Source organism: Polyergus mexicanus, unplaced genomic scaffold (assembly GCF_030449975.1).
Source record: "Polyergus mexicanus isolate NDT 795.1 unplaced genomic scaffold, iyPolMexi1.0 SCAF_10, whole genome shotgun sequence".
NCBI classification, from domain to species: domain Eukaryota; kingdom Metazoa; phylum Arthropoda; class Insecta; order Hymenoptera; family Formicidae; genus Polyergus; species Polyergus mexicanus.
The window spans coordinates 5,437,611-5,460,505 of record NW_027223330.1 but is presented as its reverse complement, the minus strand read 5'-3'; the positions used below and the strand labels follow the sequence as shown (position 1 = coordinate 5,460,505).

Here is a 22,895-nt window from a genome sequence, read left to right as displayed (position 1 = left end):
AACGTCGTTTAATACTATATGAGGCATTCGCCATTGTATTTTTAACAAAACGATTTTAGGTTCTTGCGTTTCACGCGATATGATGCAATTGTTATCGTTGCGCGCTTGTATTAGAATAAGTTCGTGCCGCGCGTTGATCACAACGCGCTTGTAATCTTCGCGAAAACCTAATAGCACGTTGAAAGGTACGCAAAAGTTAAAATCGCCGATCGACAAGTGAGTTGTCGCCGATAAGTCCCATCCGGCGTTTTTTAATATTTTGCCTCTCTCGACCGTCAGCGACGCGTAATTCTTGATCGTGCTCGTTATTCCGACGTTTCTGCTTCGATCGATTTCCACGCTCGTAACGAATCTCTTCGAACATAAACGCCGCGCAATTGTTCACTAGTCTCGTCACTGACGCGACTTCCTTTCGCTCGGCGCTCTTTCGACTCGAATCTGCCCTCGACGTAGAGAAAACTATCGCAAGGTAACGTGTACAAATCCTGCTGTTGTATAGGAATTCGTATCACGTCGCTATTCCTGAACGTGGTATTGGCATAAGGGTTGTACGTGTGAGTCTCGATCTTGACGATGCGATCGTCGAAGACCGGCTTTCCGCCGATGTTTAGAATGTCGCACATTCCGCTTTTACGGAGAAGCGGTCCTCGGCACGACGAAGCCCAAGGAGCGCAGGAAAGCCGCATTGGCGACGGTCAGTCTTCCTTCCTTCTTCCTTCTCTTTTTCGCGTCTACAGGCGACACGACAGCGACGACGGGCGTGTTTCTGGCGTTCGACCCGTTCACTACGTATTGCGCGCCTCTCTATCGTTTTCGCTGCAGACGAATCGTGATCTCCTCGCCGCGAAAATCGATCAGTCTTCCGTTCTGATCCACAACGCGCACGTTTATATCGGTAATGGTTCGCGCGATGATCGGGAAGTAAATGATCTGCGTCGGGATCTCCGACACTTTATATCCGGGTGGAACATTAGGTGCGAACTCGTGTATAGTATGCGCGGATTTGTCGTTGTGATACGCCCCTATCGTGACGTTGCACTCTACCCGAATGAGGTTAATGGCCATAATATTTATCGGCTTATCGGACGCGTACCATTTATTCGGTTGTAACACGCGAGACGAAAAACCCAGTAGCAAACCGATATAATCGGGTTTTGTGAAATTTACTCGATACGCGCACTTAATCTCGCTTCTCATAGTGTTATCGTTACCGCGAAGCGTTATAGAACTTTCACTCTTATCACCATTCTCATCGTCTTCGAAATAGTCGTCGCCAACATTGTATATGTAATCGTCATCGCTTGTTTCCGGTTCCTCGTTTTCGCACTCTCGCCTCTCCTCTCTCGCTCTTCGTTTATGGCAAATCGCCGCTCTTAGATACGCGCTTATAGCGTTTAACTCGTAAGATCCCACCGGAATCGTGATAACCTCGTCGTTATCATCGAAGTAAAATTTATTATTCGCGGAATTTACATTTGGTATCGTATTATAAGTTTTGAAATTGGTTAAACCTAACTCGTAATCGTCGTCGTTTGAATCAAGAGGCGGAAAATAACTCGCCGCGAAAACGCTGCTTCGTCCGGAAAGAGTGAGAGTCAGCGACATGATCGGCGAGAGCGATCGAACTGCGCTCGATCGATGAACGACGGTCGATATTATAGTCGACGATTCCTCCAATCGACTCGTCGGAGAAATCGAAGACTCAATTGTCCGCAGATATTCTGATCGCGCGTCTGCTTGGAGCGACAATTGTACCAGATGTTCGCGTCGCGTCCGAGGTAACGCGCGAGTTCGCAGATTGCCGAAACCGTCGTAGTAAATCACGTCGTGCTCGCGGCAGGCCGCGTCCAGAGGATTGACGCCTCGATCGCCTCGCGCGAGTCGTTTCGCGAGACGGATATCCGGCCCGCAAAATTGATATCTGGGTATATGTAGTTCGAAGGGGATACGTCAAACGCACCGATCGCTCTCTTCGCGAGCGAGAAGAATCGATTCGTTAGTCGCAATGGTCTCCACGGATATCGGTGAACGCGAGAAGACGGCGAAAGAGATCGCTAAGACGCGCGCGTCGATTCGTAAAAAACACAGCGTTAAACACCGGCAAAATGGAAAACGAGATCGCGATAGAGAGCCGTTTCAAGCCGATCGTCGAACCTTTGCGGCGCATCGCCGAAGAGTGGCCTTCACTTGGACACAGTACAATTGGACACGGTGCAAATGGACACGTTACAAATGGACACGAGATTGTGCACACGGTTCAATTGGACACAGTGCATTTGGACACAGTAATTTTGGATACAGTAGCTTTTGGACACATAAGAAAATACGCATCGTTTACTTGGACACCGCTCAATTGGACACTGTTCATTTGGACACCGTTCGTTTGGACACAGAAAGATGGACACCGTTATTTGCCCACCGTTCGTTTGGACACCGTTCATTTGCCCACCGTTCGTTTGGACACCGTTCATTTGCCCACTGTTCGTTTGGACACCGTTCATTTGCCCACCGTTCGTTTGGACACCGTTCATTTGCCCACCGTTCATTTGGACACCGTTCATTTGTACACAGAAACATGCGCACTGTTTGTTTGAATATGTAAGATGGAGAGAAATAAAAATCATTTTGGGAAAATATAATCAGTATTCTTATAACACTTTATACTGGTAAATCTATGTAAAATATGAAATCGTGAAAAGGAGATACATTTGATGGTTATAATATCTGTCAAAATAAAATATATTCATACTTATATATCTCTGATACTGATGTCATTAATTTTACATTGCTTTTAGCACTTTGTTTAGCCTTTCGCATATTTGGATGTCATGCATGGATACAGTGGGTTCCGCCCCCCCTGCGGGGGGGCTCCACTTCCGGAAGATATAACCTAACCCAAACCTATTTCTTATTTAAAACAAAAATTTGGTGTGGATTACGTCGTATAATTTAAATAAAATTTTGGTGTCCAAACGAACGGTGGGCAAATGAACGGTGTCCAAACGAACGGTGGGCAAATAACGGTGTCCAAACGAACGGTGTTCAAATGAACGGTGCGCATCTTTCTGTGTCCAAACGAACGGTGTCCAAATGAACAGTGTCCAATTGAGCGGTGTCCAAGTAAACGATGCGTATTTTCTTATGTGTCCAAAAGCTACTGTATCCAAAATTACTGTGTCCAAATGCACTGTGTCCAATTGAACCGTGTGCAAAATCTCGTGTCCATTTGTAACGTGTCCATTTGCACCGTGTCCAATTATACTGTGTCCAAGTGCACCACTCCCATCGCCGAACACGCCGAGCGAGACGAGATTAAACGCGAGACGATAAAGCGAGATGCGATCGACGCCTCGCCCGCGACGACGAGCGTCGAGGAAAAATGGAAGGAGAAAGCGCTGACTCCCGTTTGGAAAAAACCTAAGGCGAAACGAATACGAGCGCGACGATGATTGAACGCTGTCTCTACTCCGTTAAACGAGTATCCCGTCGAGAGAGATCCATTCGCACAAGACGAAACCGAAGTGGAAGCGTTCGAATCCGAGAATCTCGAGTCGCCCTCGACGCTCGAAATATCCGTTAAACAAACTCCGCGAATTTCTCAAGGTCGCGAAATGTCGCACGGTCGGCTAGGACCGTTGGGGCTAAAGTATATGGGGGTTCTTCTCGGCGGAGAAGCGCCGAACGAGATCGATCACATTTACGGGGTCTACATCAGCGCGAAAGGCGTGATGCTCGGCGATAAGCGATTCGACGTAGACGCGAATGATTCCATACTCATAGATGAGATTAAATACATCGGTACTCCCGGTTTGTACGAATTAATCTTTATGAAAACGCCCGATAGTCTCATATATACAGAAAGGATAAATTAATGTACAAAAGTATATTGTTAATAACGAACACTCATAGACGCGATCATGACGCTAGAAAATCTGTCTTAGGTAATAAAGGATACAAATACAAATTCGTTATCGCTCCGCTTATCCACGGCAGCGGCGCGAAAAAGATGGGCGCGGGTCGCGTACCGTCAACCATGCAAGTCACGAACAATAGAATCGATTACGTTCATTGGGATGATCCGAACGAATTAGTGGATCGTCTGCGATTGCTGGACGCTTCGCGTCGAGCCGGCAACAACGCTTACGAAAACGAGATTCTATCGATAATCGAGGAGCTTCGCGATACGGGAGCGGTCGTATAAATCGAACCGTTGCGTCGACGACCGTCGCAGTCGTACGCGGGATTCGCAATGTCCGTGAGCAAATTCGGCACACCTCTAAGAAACCGGGGCAGGGCGTCATCCTACTGTTCACGAGACTCGCCCAGCTCGATAACGCTCTGGGTAAACGAATAGACGTCGCGGAGAGTTTCGTTTCCGGGATAAAAGCGCGCGACGACGCTCTGAGTAAACGAATAGACGCCGTGGAAAATTCCGTTTCGAGAACAGAAGCAAGCGCTAACGCTCTAGGTAAACGGATCGATGCTTTGGATAAACGAATCAACGGTTTAAGCGATCGGATCGATGCCGCGAAAAATACGATATCGCTCAACGCGGCGGAATCCTCGACGAGAAGCGCGAGAAATCATAAAATACTGTTCAATCAGGGTAAAATAATACAGGAACTAACCCAAAAATCGCTCGTCGCGGCGAATTTCGCGGCAAAATCCGAGACGAAGATACGAAAATTGGAAAATTCAACGTCGCGATTGAAGAGAAACGCGGACAAGCTATCGGGAAGAATGAGGGAACTGAAGATTCGCGGGAGCGGCGAGCCGCTCGAGAGAGAGAGATCCCGCCCAACTTTATTCTCGAGAGAAAAAGGAGAGAATTATGAGCGCCGAAAAACGAAGACTAGTCGAGGAGTTGCACGCGCCCGCGTCGTCGCGTCGCGGTGCGCGGGTACGACGACCTGTGGCAGGCGGATATGGTCGAGATGCGTCCTTACGCGAGACTCAACAAAGGCCACAACTACATACCGTTATCGACGCGTTAAGCAAATACGCGTGGGCTGTACCGCTTAAGAGCAAGAACGCGAACGAGGTTACCCGAGCGTTATCTAAGATAGTGCGAGACTCTAAGCGTTGTCCAAAAAATCTGCAGACCGACAAAGGAAAGGAATTCTACAACGCTGAGGTGCGAAAGTTCGCGGAGAAGCGCGGAGTGAATCATTACTTGACGTACTCGGTGATGAAGGCGTCGATCGTCGAATTCAATCGCACGCTCAAAAACTCTATGTGGAAGTACTTCACGCTAAATAGAACGTACAAGTGGATCGACGTGTTACCTCGACTCGTCGAGGAGTACAATACGCGAAAACATCGCGCTATAGGTATGAGACCCGTCGATGTTACTCCAGCGATCGCCGATAAACTTTTAAATACTGTGTACAGCAATATAAAGATTGCGGCTCTGGCAAAATTCAAAGTAGCCGATCCGGTACGCGTCAGCAAGTTTAAAACGATCTTCGAGGAAGGCTTCACACTCAATTGGACTACTGAGATTTTTCGAATAACTGAGATACAACGGACTAATCGCGTAACGTATCTGTTAAAGGATTAGCGCGGCGAGCCGATCGCCGGAGGATTCTACGAACACGAGTTGCTGCGCGTCGGCGATCCTGACGTATATCTCGTGGAAAAGGTGCTGCGTCGAAGGGGCAACGAGGTTTACGTGAAATGGCTAGGAATGGACGAGTCGCACAATTCTTGGATAAATAAAACAGCTGTATTATGATAAAAATGTATTTTTATTAAATAAAACTATATATTAAATAAAATTATTCATTAGAAAAATAAAAATTATTGCGGGCTCTTTGCGTTATCCTTCTCGCGTTTCATACGGATTCTCTCTCGCTTTCTATGCGAGTTCTTTCTCGCGCCGCTACGCGGCCGCCGTATCCTGCGTTCTCTCTTTCGAGCTTTATATGTACTCTTTCTCGCGCCCTATATAAATACACTGTCGCGTCGCTATGCTAACGTCGTAACTCGCATTAACATTTTTTCACGTTGCTCTATATAAAATACTTCCGAGAGCATAATAGAAGAATCATGAAAATGTCTGATCAGTCCTATTTGTGATAGATTTTGACGTAGATCCGGTAAACTATTCTAGCTCAAGATTTGTGAATAAATGTTTAGCAAGAATGAAAAGTTATTCTAGCTCTACAAATCTTGAGCTAGAATAGTTTGTCGGATCTGACTTAAAATGCATTATAGATAGGACTGATTGGAGGTTTCCGCAATTTTTTATAATGTAGAAATACTCGGCCCGCCTTTGTTATTTCTCTCTCTCGAAGTATTTTATTAAAGTAAACTATATTAAATGCGAATATTTATTACATTCTCGGATATATAAATTATATTATTTATAAAAAACAAATTATATTATTCGCGCAAAACGCGCGTTCTTCGCGACGTAGAACGTCCACTGATGTTCCGAATCTCGAAATTCCAAGTCGAAGAATACAAGCCAGTGATATAAAACTTGTATTCTTTGATTTGAAATTTAGAGATATCAATCGAGATATCAGTCGAAATGAGTAATCTTTTCCTTGACACGGAAACGTTGAAATTCGACAACAAGGGTTAAAAGTACAATAACCTGTGTTATTATTTATATAATAATCTATATCATTTATACAATAATCTATATCATTTATAAAATAAACTGTTGTTATTTATAAAATAAACTGTTATTTTATACAAACGATAAACTATCAAAGTTTAAACATTTTAAAGAGCGCCCTCGAAAGTGCGATAGATAGAATGGCGAACGCGCGTCTCGCAAAATTACGAAGCACTCGCGAAAAAACGCGCAATCTCACGAGTTCGATCCTCGCGTTCGTTTATAAATATTCTCGCGAGACATGCGCTCGTTATTCTCTTATATCGCGCTCTCGGAGTATTTTATTAAACGCGAATAATATTTATTACATTTTCGATATACGTTTTTCTCGCTCCTTACAGCGGTATTTTATAATGCCCCCAAGTAAGTATCCGTAGTTCCTGATATCGCGTATCGCTTGTCATCATACGGACTGAGCATGTCCTTCAATTCCGACATCGTATACACCTCGTGTAATCTGCGATTACCAGCGATTATCAATAAGCGCAAAGAAGATATGACAGCATACACAAGTCAAGAATACTACGACATGCTGATGGCACTTGGCGAATGTCACGGGCAGCAGAACCATGCTGCAAGAAGATACGCCGCATTGTATCCAAACCGAAGACATCCATCGAATCATGTCATATTTGCAGCAGCTCAAAGATTTTACGATACTGGCAATGTCCTGCCGAACAAATACGACACTGGGAGAGATCGCTACGTTAGAAACGTACGAAACACGGAGAGAGTCATACGTGCTTTCAAGGATAATCCCTAAACGAGTATTCGGATAGTTGCTCGAAAACATGATTTATCTTATGCAACCGTACAAAGAATATTAAAACAAGAAAAGTTGCACGCTTCATTATACACGCGTGCAACATTTACGATTAGCAGATTACCCCGCAAGACGAACGTTTTGCCAAAATTTTTTGCAAAACATCGATCGAGATTCCAGATATTCCTCTCGTGTGATATTCAGCGATGAATCGCTATTTACACAGGAAGGAATTTTCAATGTGCATAATATGCACTTTTGGAGCGAGAAAAATCCCAGTCACGCGACTTCGAAATTTTCAAACTCATTAGAAGATTAACATGAGGGCTGGAATAAGAGGCACTGAAATACTTGGTTCAGTTATTCTTCCAGATATTTTAACTGGAAGAACTTACATCGATTTCTTAAGAGAAAGTCTACCAGATTTTCTAGAAGATATGCCATTATTTGAAAAAAACGAAATTGTCTTTCAACAAGACGGTGCTGGGCCACACAATGCCAGGATCGTTACAAATTATTTAAACGAGCATTTTCCCGGACGCTGGATGGATCGATACGGCCCGATACGTTGGCCCGCAAAATCTCTGGATCTCAATCCTCTGGATTTCTTCTTATGGAGATATTGTAAGGAAATAATTTATAAAACGCTTTCCGAAAATACCGAAGAGCTTGAGACAAGATTACGACATGCTATCTGACAATGAGATATCGACGAAGAAGTAATGGAGAACGTCCAAAGAAATTTATTAAAACGCATGAGAGCTTGCATTGATGAATGGCGGGCATCTGCGCTAAAATTTTTTTTAATCGATCCGCTCTTTTCAGAGCGACCAATACATTTTAACGTTGGAACATCTGATTTGAGCAGAATAAAAATAAATTTTCCCAAGTGTAATTTATTAATTACATTATTCTTGCGATTTTGTGATTGATTGAAACTTTCGCATCGTGAATGCAATAATTTCGAAAACGTAATAACTTATAATACATGCTTTTTAAAATAATAGTTATTTATTATAATTAGAAATAGTTATTAATTATGATAAATAATTAATTTTTTTAAGGACGTCATTATACGTTTCATGTTTTCTGCCGCATTCGTAAAGCGAAAGTTTTAGAAGATAGTTCGTTTTATCTCGCGTCAATCACGCACGTCGTAACTGGCACGGTACATGGTACATGTCGCGTTTCTCGCGTCGCTAGGCAACATAACAATGTGATCGCGCAGTCTCCGCGGTCCGTCGCTAAATAATAATTGTGCAGCAGTTAACGACAATACGTAGTATGAAGATTCGCTACGCTGTGAGTGAACAGGTGAGTGAATGAGTGCGTGAATGAGTGACCGAATGAGAGAGTATATGAGTGTTGTGTAAAAGAGAGAAAGAGAGCGAGAAAAAAATGTATGCGTACATGCGTGCGTGTGTATAAACGTCTCTCCCTCATTCCCTCTTTCCCTTTTTCTTCCTCTCTCTCTCTCTCTCTCTCTCTCTCTCTCTCTCTCTCTCTCAGTGGAGAAGACGTGTCAAACATCGCTCCGCAAAAGTAATAACTTTTAAACGGTTAAATAATTACGGGGAGTGATAGAAAGTTATTCAAGTCATAACGGCATAGACTGGCATTAGCCATGAGTGTTATCTAGCCGGGATATGCTGATTTGTGGGCGTGAGAAGTGCATTTCCTGTTTGGGACACTAAAGTCTCACACGACAGGTAGACATTAAAGGTGGACACAAAAGTGCTGACGTGTGACAGTGGAACAGAGGTGACTGATCGCTTACGCTGATATTAGCGGTTTCGGCCGATAATTATCGGCATGGACGATGAATATGCTGAATATCGATGCTCGGCATGTAAAAAGACAATAAAAATTCAGGTGGTGACATGCAAGTCTTGCTATCTGAATCGTATTAAGCTGTTTTACCATCCAGGATGTGTAAGCAAGCATAGGATTTACGATAAAAATCAAGAATTGGTACCGTGTTTTGCCCCATTTGACAGATTTACAATTGAAAATGAAGCAGACATGAAGAAGGCATCGGCAGTGGCCGGGGGCGGCAGGGACAGGCTAGGATCTACAGGATCTACAGATTCGTTTACGACGCCAAGTAGTGGAAATAGAATATCAGGAGCGAGTGGATCATCGACTATTGACGTAAAAATAGATTGGCTGGTAAAAGTTGTAAAAGAAATAAAGGATGAAACAGCATGTAAGAAGGAAATTAAAATGATGGTCAAGGAAAAAGTTCGTGAAGAATTGGGAAATGTTAAGCAGGAACTGCTAGAAGAGCTGAAAAGAATGATACAGGGAGAAGTAAGTGGATCAACAGGAGGAATACAAAGGAGCTATAGTGAAACGGTTAAAGAGAAAAAGAAAGAGAATGTTATAATTCAAACCCAAGATTCAACAAAAGAGTGAAGTTATAAAAAAATTGATAAAAAAAAAGATAGATATCAAAAACATGGCGATGGGAATAACGAAGCTAAAAAAAGGAAGCAAGGGGACAGTGATCATGGGTTGTGAAACTGGAGAAGGAATGAAAACGTTGAAAGCCACAGTGCAGGACAAACTAGGAGAAAATTTCAAAGTTATGGAATCACCGCAGATGAAGCCCAAAATAAAAATTATCAATGTCAGCGAAGAAAAAACCCTAACAGCACATGATATCATTCGAATATTCTATACTTGTACTGTGAACATACGTTACAGATATAATATACTGAGAATATTCTATAACATCACTTATAGTATATTATTTCTCGTATATTCTCAGAATATATTTTTAATATCTCTTATAGTATATTATTTCTCGTATATTCTCAGAATAAACTTTTAATATCTCTTATAGTACATTATTTCTCGTATATTCTCAGAATATACCTTTACTATCTCTTACAGTATATTATTTTTCATATATTCTCAGAATATACTTTTGAATTACGCGAATTTATTTATTAGCGGATATATATGTAGCATGTCATTTTAGATACGTAATTTCCGGTGTTGCCGGCATTTATCTCTTCTTGTACATCTGGTGACGACGTGCGATTATACACATTGTGATTAATCACAGGTAATCCTTTTCTTTTTAAACTACACTACTAAACATAAAAGATACTTCCGCATGAAAGATATTTTTCATATTTTTTATTCATACTTAATCATTTTCGATAAAATACTTTGCTACTGCAAAATAACCTCAAAATCGGATATTTTAAAATTTGTTTATTTATCGTAAGTTTATATTTCATAGATAAAAAATATTTTTATTATTATCTAACACTCTCGTTATATTTCAACATTGCCACAAAAAAAGCGCAATCTATTTCTATACAAAACTCTACGTATATGTATAGAAAGCACACATATACAGCTGTGATACAAAGCAAGAAATAAGTACAATAATCTTTAAAAAATTTACATTTTTATTTCCTTTACATCTTATGTCTTTCTACTTTTTTCTTACTTATTTATGTACACTGCTCATCAATGATTTGTTCCGTTGTTATAGTACACTGCATGAAGCAACAAGCAACAGAATAGAACGAGTCATTGATGGACGTGTATACCTTCCATATGTGTCTCTTATAATTTTTGAAATAACATTAGATCTAAATGTTTACAATCACATTTTTGAATTGATTTACATCATAAATATGTATAGAAATACTATTGTACAATGTTTTTAAATCAGTTTAAAAATATGATGGTAAACATTTAAGTTTAATATGTTATCACATTGATATCAAAGACATATATTTATATATGTATTTTTATGTGAAATTCTCATTATATTCCAGCATTTCCACAAAAAGAAAATCGTATCTCTACTTCATAATCTGCTTTCTGGGATAAGAAAAATTGATCTTTATCTACGTAGAGATACAAAGAATACGTAGATATACACAAGTTGTACAATAAAGCAAGGAAATTAATAAACTGGATTCAACAATAAATCAAGTGAGTTTTCTAATGATATTTAATATAATACATTAATAATTTTGAACTCTCTCTGCTCTTCTATTGATAAATATATCCTACATACAATTTTTATTATTTTTCATGGAACAAAGTTATACATATATAAATGCATGTATTACTATATTATACATAATTACCCATAATTTCTTTATTCATATGCAATAATACTTTAAAGAGCATATGTACTAATAATTTATTTATTAAATTAGATTAATAATTTTGAACTATTTATATTAGTACACATTCTGTTTAATCGCTAGTGTGTATACAAGATAACTTGTATAATATAATAATACATGCATTTAATTTGGCTTGTTGAAAAATAATAATGAAAAAACAATTACCTGGGAGTCACAAATAATTTTTATAAATAAAAATAGGTTATCAAGAGATATTATATATTCATATAATTTCATATTGTTATTTTATTTTGAAAATTGTCAGGTTTTCATGACTCATGACTCAGAGTTTTCGTCTTAGAATGTTCCACAGAATCTGTCAGCAAAATGGTGTGCGATGATTTTGGGACACCCTGTGTATGTGTGCATTATACTTTCTCTCTCTCTCTCTCTAAGAATAATATTCATAAATATTATAACAAAACTTATTTATATTTTTATTTGAATAGAAATATAACAATGAATCGAAAGCGATTCAGAAAAGACATTTCACATATATCAAAAAGGCACTTAAATCGACTAGCCGCACAAGAATCAAAACTTATATGTGATAGTTTGTTAAATACGAGTATATTGTCACATAGTAATGATTATGAAAATGCAGAATATTTGAAAAATGATTCCACAATCAATTCACATAAGTGTTATGAGACACTTGCAATTGAAAATGACACTATTTCTGAACGAAATAATATATCTATAAAATGTGAAAATGATGAATATATAGAATTATTGAATCGGATTCAGAACAATCTTCTGTGAGCATTTCCCAAGAATCAGTATCTTATATTGTAAATGCAAATACTGAAAATGCAAATACAACAGACGATTTTAAAAATAGTCTTGCTGTCTGGGCTACAGAGTATCAAATTTCACATACTGCTCTCAGAGCATTACTTCAAAGATTAAAACAACATTCTTGTTTTTCAAAATTGTTGTTAGATGCACGCTCACTTCTACAAACACCAAGAAGACAAGAGATACGTATAGTAATACCGGGAACATACTACCATTTTGGATTACTGAATTCTGTATTAGATATATTGACATCCATAAAGGATAATATTGATTGTGTGAAAATAGCTATCAATATTGATGGATTACCACTGTCGAAATCATCCTCACAACAATTCTGGCCCATACTAGGTTCAGTTCTTTCATATGATAATGTTTTTCTAATTGGACTTTATCATGGAAATGAAAAACCGGCAAATGTCAATGATTTTTTAAAAGATTTTGTTGACGAGGTTAAAGATATATGTGAAAATGGCATTAACGTAAATGGTTGTAACATACCATGCAGACTTGCGGCTTTAATTTGTGATACACCAGCGAAAGCATTTGTTCTGTGTGTAAAGGGACATTCTGGATATTTCAGTTGTACCAAATGTCGAACAGAAGGAGAATATGTAGGAAATCGAATATGTTTCCCACAGGTCAATGCACCACTTCGAACAGATGACGATTTCAAACGAAAGATAGATGAAAATTATCACAAACCAGATATCACTTGTAGTTTATTACAAATACCTCATTTTAAGCCTGTTAATGATGTTCCATTAGATTATATGCATTTGATATGTCTGGGAATTATGCGTAAATTAATATACTTATGGCTTGATGGAGAGTTACATTATCGATTACAGTCTAGAGCTGTCCAAGAAATTTCTACACGTTTAGTAACACAATTGAAGCCTTCAATACCTGCAGAATTTGCAAGAAAGCCACGATCAATGAATTGTGTAAAATTATGGAAAGCTACGGAATATAGATTGATATTGTTATACACTGGTCCATTGGCTTTTAAATCTATATTAAAAAAGAATGTGTATATACACTTTCTAATATTACATGTGATTATTAGAATTTTATCTTCATCAGATTTAAACGAATATGTAACTTATGCACAAGATTTGGTACTTCTCTTTATTAAAAGATTTATGAAACTTTATGGAGTTTATAATATGTCACATAATATTCACAATTTAATACATCTTATTGATGACGTCAAGAAATTTGGACCGCTTGATAATTTCAGTGCATTCAAATTTGAAAACTATATGCAAATATTAAAGAAATACATAAGAAAAGCGGACAGACCTTTACAACAAGTTATACGAAGATATATTGAAAAAGAAATTAACTCAGATTCATCAACTATTTTATCACATTCTGTTGTGGGACATCCAAATTTAATATTATTGCATCATGATGGTCCACTTATATCCAATTGCAAGAATCCACAATATAAAATTGTAAAATACAACGGAATTATATTGAAGAGTAATACACTTGCGGATAGTTGTTGTGGCTTAAATTGTGGTAGCATTGTATCTATAAAAAATATAGCATACTGCACAAAACGAAATATTCCTGTCATTATAGGCCGCGAATTTTTGGAAAAAAAGGATTTATTTAATATGCCTTGTCCATCTTCATTTCTTGGAATTTATATTGTACATTCGTACTCAGATTTGAAATCGTGGCCATTAAAAAATGTTATTAGAAAATATGTGAAGTTACCATATGGAGACGACAAATATGCAGTGTTTCCATTGATACATAGTAAAATGTAATAAAAAACGGCTAAAACGGTAAAAAATATAAATAATTTTATATTTATCTAAATAACAGAATGACTGACACGAAGTTTTATGCAATCGTTGAGTTTGAAGATGGACTTCAAATTGTTCCATACAATTGGCTGAATGAGGATTCCAAGAAAGCCGTTTGGCCTAATTTCACGAATAATAAAAGGTACGACAAGGCGGTGAAATTAATGGAGGAACCGGAACCCACATGGTTGACACATAATATTCGAAAAGTATATGGAACATATTGTAAGTAACATTCTTTTCTTGAATATATATTATTATTATATTAGTTTTCCGTATAATATTAATATATGTTGATGTTTTTTAATAATTATAGGAAAATGATACATTTTTATTATGATTAATTGTTTTGTTGCAGCAAATTATGGAGTGGCAAGGCAAAAATTGAAACAGGCCGAAGAAGAATCAGATCTTACTTCTACTACTGAAAAAGAAGAATATCTGAAAAAGTCTAGAAAAATCAGAGCTGCTAAAGTCGTAGACACATCAACGAGCAGCAGCGATGAACTTTCGGATGAATTTATAAGGGAATTTTCAAAAATCCCGAAGATTGATAACGTGGCTACATGTAGGAATAAATCAAAAACTCAAAAAAATCCACAAAAAGGTAAAAGCACTATAAAGCATTAATCAATTAAAAAAGATTAAAATGTTTCAATAATATATTATTGCATGAATTTTAGATATTAATTACAGAAACATCAATAGAAAATGTGCCAAAAAAATTGAGAATAAAGTGGACAATAATAGAACTATTAATAGAACATTAATAAACAATCAGTGCATTGTAGAAATAGGGGAAAAAGATGATTTTCGTAAGTATGATTTTTGGCGAAATAAATTAAGATTTGTACAAGAGATTTATAAATTTGAATATTGTAAAATATATATTATATATGCTTCTGATATCACACACACACACACACACACACATTTGCACGCATTTATGTATACAGAGCTTCCCGGTATTATTGCACGAATAATTAATTTTTGGTATATATTCTTGATACATTCTTTGGATTCCATCTTTTTTACAGAATAAATAATTTTAGTGTTATTAACAGTAAAAAATAAGCTGTTTTATCAAGTAAGCTTTACTATAGTATAAATACATAATAAAATCATATTATTCTTTAATTTCTATTATCTTCATAATTTCAGAAAATTAGAATGTACCTAAAGCAAAATAATAAAGATATAATATTACAGAAAGATAAAAAAATAACACACCTACAAGGAAAAATATTGGAACAAAGCATCAAAAATTCATGAATGCGGAGTAAATATATAAAGTATAAAAATATTGAACTTTTTTGTTTCAGAATTACAAGAGGATGAAAATATCGAACTTTGTGATGGAGAATTGAATGTAATGACTGTGTATGACTGTAACTATAATGTACAAGGTATATATAAATAAATATAAATAAATATATATATATATATATATATATATGCAGAACAATTAGTAATAAATATTTGATTCTAGTATATTTTATTTTTTATAATCTTGTGTTTATGACAAATGAGATAGATATTGTATATTTTGGATTTAATAAATCTATGTAAAAATTGTAAAAATAATATATATAATAATAACATTATTTTATTATTTTTAGAATCACAATATACTGAAAATGTGTCCAACCCTAAAGAATGCTATGATAAAGATGATGTTAACTCAACTTTATTAGCAATCAACACATCAGGTTCGAAGTTGAATTATAAAAAAAGTTAGTATAAAAATAATTCCTAGTTTACTTATAATTATATATGATATAGTTTGTGTCATAATGTTATTGAGTATGAAACAATTTATCATCATATACTCTTACACTTTTTCTCATATTTTTAACTTCCCAAATTTTTAAAAAATTTTGTATTTATTTTATACACCTAAATGTTTTTTATAATAGAAGATTTTCAGCAAAAGACGTGTTATATTGTTCTCTATGTCTTTTGTTGGAAAACACTCGACCTTGACGCTCTTATAATTATTAGAAAAACAAATTGATATGATTTAATAGGAGTATAAGTAATTTTAAAATAACATATATAACGAATGTCTAATGTAGATCGGAAAAATAAAATATATTATATATTGACTTAGTTTACATCAATACTTAAATATGCGTACTAAGTATATTATGGCCAATAACAATCATTCCTCGGAAGAATGGGATGACTGTGATTGATCATTATAATATAATTTAGTACGCATATTAAAGTATCGGTGTAAACTAAATCTTTGTAATGTTATTGGCTGATATTATATGTAATAATAAAGCCATTACATATTATATCTGATATAAAAAATTAGATCAATAACTAAATCAATGTTTGAATTGTATTGAAATAGTATGGTAATTTTATTTTATTACTTTTAGAGCCACAATGTACTGAAAATTTGCCCAACCCAGAAGAATGCTATAATGATGAGGATAATATTAATGATGATGTTAACTCAATGTTATCAACAAACAATATGCCAAATGTGAATTATGAACAAAGTTAGTATGCAAATAGTTTCTATTTTATTTATGATTATGATATTTTCATAAGTCCTATATTTAATTATTTATTCGGAAACATTTTTGCATTATATTTCGTTTTTATTTTTATTTTTTTTTTATATTTTCAATCTAGAATTTTTCAAAAATTTCATCTTTTTCACACATACATGAATTAACTTTTTTTAATGTTTTATAGGAATGGAAAATTTTCAACGATTTGTCGTTAGAAAATTAATAAATTTGGAATTAAAAGTTAATAATATGAGCCAAAAATGAAATTAATGAACACAAATCAAAAGCTTATATTAGACAAACTTTCACTTACTTCAATTTTCGAAATGGAACAAAGAGAAATTGATATTTTTGAAGATTTACCACTCAAAGATGAGAATAGTCTTCAACTCATGGAAACAAAATTAAAAAATGATTTATCTTATCGGAATCAAATGGTAAATCGAATATCTATATTTCAATCTTAAAAATATTTCAGTATTATAAAATTTCTTTGAGAAAAGGAAGGATAATAGTTTAGGATCTGATGGACAATTTTGAAGAGAATATCAGTAGAAAAATTTTAAACAAATTTTATGTATTGAATATTATTTCTTGCATGATAAAATCATATCTATTTTCTAGATTATGTAATGTATTTGATCCGTGCAACATATGTAAATTTCTCAAAGATAGCAGATGCATATGTATATAAATTATATATTTAGATGAAACAAGTTTTTTTATAGAAATTTTATAAAAAAGCATTTACAAACATATATTTTGTGGAATATTTTTATTCAGAATTGCAGATCCTAAGTTATTTATATTCTTTTTCTCGTTTCGAGATGTTTTATGCAAAGAATAGTTAATAAAATATAATACTATATCATTTTGCTTATACATATTTCGAAAATAACTATTCATAATACTACTTTAAAATAATTTCAGATTAAACAATTGGTACGTTTAACTTGTGACAATATGAAAACCTCATGTTTACGAGTAATAAAATCCATATTATCTAATAATTTGGCGGAGAAATACAGTTGGTACGGAGCAAAAAAAAAACAAAATTTTTCAAAACTGGATATATGCAAAATAATTATGAGTAAGTAAAATATTAAAAAGCAACCTATTTTTTTATTAATAAATTGTATAATTCCTTAATAAATTGAAAGACATTCGTAAATATTTGTAGCATTTATTAATTAATAAAACATATGTTAATATTAATATTTTTCAAGTATCTCTTATATATATTAGAAATAAAGCATACTCATTTCTTACTTGATTAAAATTATATCATAGACATATTTGTTCTTATATTTATTGATGAAATAAAATTAAGTAATGAAAATGTTTCTTTTCCAGATGTGATACGAAAATCACATACTAATGTGACGGACGAGCAGATTGCCGCGCCTATAAAAATATGGCTAGCCCATGCTAAAGAGCGCATGGAGCGTTCTCGAAATATACAAGAATGAATCTTATGGATTCCCGAGTGTGCGAAGCAGCAACAATAGTAAAGCCTATTGCACAGTGCAAAGGAACAGGCAATAGGAACAGGGAATAATATAGGCAATAGAAATAACCACATTTCAATTTACCAGAAACTGTGTATCAATGCACAATGGAATGTGGAATAGGCAATAGGAATAAAATTTCCGGCGCGTTGGATTTCCTATTACCTATTCCATATTCCATTGTGCGTTGATATACAGTTTCTGATAAGTTGAAATGTGATTATTTCTGTTGCCTGTGTTATTCCTTGTTCCTATTGCCTGTTCCTTTGCATTGTGTGATAGGCTTAACAGGAAGCAACCGTCCATGATAGCCGTCCATTTTTTATGACAATAAATCTCTGTGTCGCGTCTATTATATTTATATAATAAAATAATAATAAGATAATAATAAGATATTAATAATAAGTTAATAAGATATTTATATAAGATAAAATAAAATAATAATAAGATATTAATTATATAATAAGTTAAGAAGATATTTTAATATAAATTATAAGATATTACAAAATATAAGATATTATAAAATATTAATAGAAAAGGATATTGCGGCGTTTATCAACAAAGTTCGATAATTAAAAGAAGGTATTGCAACGTGGCATTGTAAATGTATAATAATTCAATACACAATGTATGACATAAAAAAAAAATTTTAATTTATATAAATATATATATTTATCATATATAAATAGAGTAAAAATTAATATAACATCACCTAACCTAATCCTAATCAATGCATGATATACCAATAACATACTTGGACAATGTTCTATAGATATACCAGTAATATACTAGGCGACGTTCTATAGATATACTAATAATATACTAGGCAACGTTCTATAAATATACCAATAACATGTACTGGGTAACATTCTATAGATATACTAAAGATATACTAAAGATATATTAAAAGATATTCACAGAATATTCTACGAACTATAATAAGTGGGACATAGGAACATTCTCAGTATGTACTCAGTATGTCATAGTACGTATATCGAATATTTTGAGAATGTACGCAATATACTTTTGCGATATCCTTCGAACATTCTCAGAATCTACATGTGCTGTTAGGGAATGAGATTGGATGATGATGACTTAATAACTACAATCAAGAAGCACAATAGAATTGATGCAATAAATGATGGATTCCAAATGCGAATAGTGAAGAAAATAATTAAAGAAAAAAAATGATAATAATCAACTTAGAAGAAAAGAAAAAGAAGAAGGTTCGATAATAATTGAAGTAGATGAAGAAACGCATGAATTGATGTTGAAAAAAGAGAAACTAAATGTAGGATGGAGAAAATGTCCTATATTCAATCACATTAATGTTAAAAGATGCTTTAAATGCTGGGGATACTATCATATTGGAAAAAATTGTACGCGAGATGAAACATGCCAGAAATATGCGGGAAATCGTAATGCGATTGAATGTACGGCAACAAAGAAAAAATGTGTAAATTGTATGTTTAAAATTCGAACATACAGCCTGAAGATAAGTGATGAACACGACGCCCTTAGCCCAGAATGTCCAACATTTAAAAGGTCGATACAGGAGGAGAAGAGAAGAGCCGGCTGGGAAGATGCGAAATAGCAACTACAGAAGGAAGCGGAAATAATATTGTATACAAACGCGCAAAGTTTGATGGCGCATAAAGATGAGATACAACATCAGATTATGAAGAAAGTAAATCCGGCATTTATAGCGTTATCAGAGACAAGATTGATTGCTGAAATTGAAGACAGTGAAGTGAACGTACTAGGTTATAGTATAATTAGATGCGATGCTGAAAATAGAAATACAGGAGGGGTTGTTTTATATATAAGGGATGATGTTAAATATGAAATAGTATTAGTAAAAAAATTAGAATCGAATTGTTGGTGTGCTGCGATTGAGGTAAAAGAAAAATTGTATAGAGGAATAATAATGGTAATATATCATTCAGTAAGTGCATCGCATGGTGATTTCATGGAGGATATAATAGAAGAGTTAATAATACTGGGAGAATGTATGGTAATAGGAAACTTTAATATAGATATTATGTTAGATTCGTTTTATACAAGGAAGTTACAAACGACAATGTTGAGCTTAGGCATGAAACAATATGTAAATAAACCGACGAGAATTACGAAAGATAGTAAAACAATTATAGATTTAATTTTTGCTAATAATAAAATAGAAATGCAGGTAATGCATGAACCTAAAATAACGGACCATGCGTGGCTAAAAGTTGAACTGAATGCGAATAAATTTGATAATAAATACAGAGAACTTAGTGTTAGGAATTATAGAGAGTTTAATATAGATGAATTTATTAAATTAGTGGAAAATAAATTAGAGAAAAACCAAGATATGGATATCAGTGTGAGAGCGAAGAAATTTGTTGATAGTATAATAAATGCGTTGGACGCTACAGCACCTAGAAAAAATTTTAGAATTCCGAGAATATGGGAAGGGAAAAAGTGGTTTTCGGATGAAATAAGAGAAGCAGCGGGCAAAAGGCATGAGGCATATAGGAAGGCATTGTATGCTGACACGGAACAAAATTAGTTGCAATTTAAAATTGAAAGAAATACAGTAGTTAAATTAATTAAGACAAAGAAGAAAAAATATTATGAAAATATGATATATCTTAATAAAGAAAATCCGACATCTATGTGCAAAACACTAAAAGAAATAATTAGAGGCGAACCAGGAGGTAAGAGGGAAGTAGAGAATATAGATTTTGAAATATTAGACAGCACTGAAGGATGCAATATAGCAGATAAATTTAATTTATATTATATACAAAGTATTAATAGTATAGTAAAATCTATAAATGGGAGTAAAACTGGGAATGCATGTAAAAAAATTATTTACGTTATTGAAAACGAGGGAATTATGAAAAATTTTGAAATGATTAGTATAGAGCATTTACAGGAAATTGTTATGGGACTACCGAAAAAGAAAGGTACAGAGGAGGGAATAACTAGCGATATATTAAAGGCAGTCTATTGCGTAATAAAAAAGGAATTTGTTGATATAATAAATAATTCTTTGAAGGAAGGTTGCTGTCAAAAATGTTGGAAAACGTCTACAATAATACCGATTCCAAAAATAGAAAAAGCTAGAAAAGCAAGTGAATTTAGGCTTATAAATATGTTACCAATATTTGAAAAAGTGTTAGAATTAGTAGTTAGAAAGCAAATTGAAACGTATTTGAAAGATAATTGTACCATATTATAACAGAACATCAGTCGGGCTTTAGAAAACAGTATTCGTGTGAAACAGCGATTCAAACAGTCATTGATGAATGGAAATGAGGCAAAAATGGTAGGGGTAATTTTCATGGATCTTAAGCGAGCCTTTGAAACAATAGATAGAGAAAGATTATTAGAGAAATTATATCAATATGGAATTAGGGGAATGGTTATAGAATGGTTAAGATCATATTTAAAGGATAGAACACGGCAGGTTCAATTTAATAATAAATGGTCTAAATTAATGACCACAGAATATGGAGTACCGATAAGGATCTGTATTAGGACCTTTATTATTTATAGTATATATAAATGATATAATAAAAATCTGTCCAGAAGGATGTAGTATAAAAATGTTTGCAGATGATACGTTAATATATGTAACTGGAGAAAGCAGCGCGGAATTAGAGGTCAAAATGAATATGGCATTTACTATAGTAGAAGAGTGGATGAATATAAATAAGTTAAAAATGAATGCAGGAAAAACGAAATATATGATTGTTAGAAGTATAAGAAAAGAACTGCGAGGTAATATAACATTGAAATGTTTGGATGGAACTGAGATTGAACGTGTGGAAATAATGAAATACCTAGGCATAATTATTGACGATAGACTACGATTTAAGGACCACTGTGATTATATAACTAAAGAAAATAGGGAAAAAACGAGTTTTTTGAATAGAATAGATAATTATATATCAGCATACACTAGATGTATTGTATATAAGACAATTATAGCACCTCACTTTGAGTATTGTGCGACGGTGTTAATTGATATGGGAGAAACACAGCTGAGTAAATTGCAAAAAGCACAAAACCGGGCCATGAGGATCATATTGCAATGTGATAGACATACCAAAGTGGAGCGTATGCTGCAAGCGCTGCAATTTATGTCCATAAAACAGAGGCTATATTATAATGTGTGTATATTTATTTTTAAGATTTTAAGGAACATGTTACCGGAGCAATTAAGAAATAGATTAGAAATTGTGGGAAATGAGAGTGAAAGGCAAACACGACAAGCTGGGGATATTGCAATAAAATATCGCAGAACAAGGAGTGCGCAAAAGAGTATGTTTTACGAAAGAGTGAAAATGTATAACGCCTTGCCAGCTGAAATAAAGCGGAATGAAAGAATTGTGCCGTTTAAGCGAATGTTAAAGGTATATTGTAATTAATGTAAACTAGATTTGTATTACAAATAGCTGAGAAAGCTAATAAAGATCAATCAATCAATTAATTTCTCTCTCCCTTCTCTCTTCTTCCTCCCTCCCTCCCACTCTCTTTCCCTCCTTCTCCCCTCTCTCTCTCCCTCCTTCTCCCCCTCTCTCTTCCTCCCTCCCTCCCTCTCTTCCTCTCTCTCTCCCTCCCTCTCCTTCTCTCTCTCTCCCTCTCTCTCCCTCTCTCTCCCTTCTCTCTCTATCTCCCTCCCTCCCTCCTTCACCCTCCCCCTCTCTCTCTA

The 22,895-nt window shown here is 34.9% G+C and overlaps 1 protein-coding gene across 1 annotated transcript; it reads left to right on the top strand.

Annotated features, from left to right (window-relative positions):
• The first annotated feature begins 9,846 nt into the window (after positions 1-9,846).
• Positions 9,847-16,938, top strand: LOC138936870 (uncharacterized). The gene is made up of 8 exons (XM_070302649.1): positions 9,847-10,132; positions 12,293-14,385; positions 14,519-14,767; positions 14,844-14,975; positions 15,483-15,566; positions 15,780-15,893; positions 16,548-16,670; positions 16,870-16,938. Exons 1-2 carry the CDS (start codon positions 9,847-9,849, stop codon positions 14,119-14,121), a joined length of 2,115 nt encoding a protein of 704 aa, XP_070158750.1. The 3' UTR covers positions 14,122-14,385; positions 14,519-14,767; positions 14,844-14,975; positions 15,483-15,566; positions 15,780-15,893; positions 16,548-16,670; positions 16,870-16,938.
• The last annotated feature ends 5,957 nt before the right edge of the window (positions 16,939-22,895 follow it).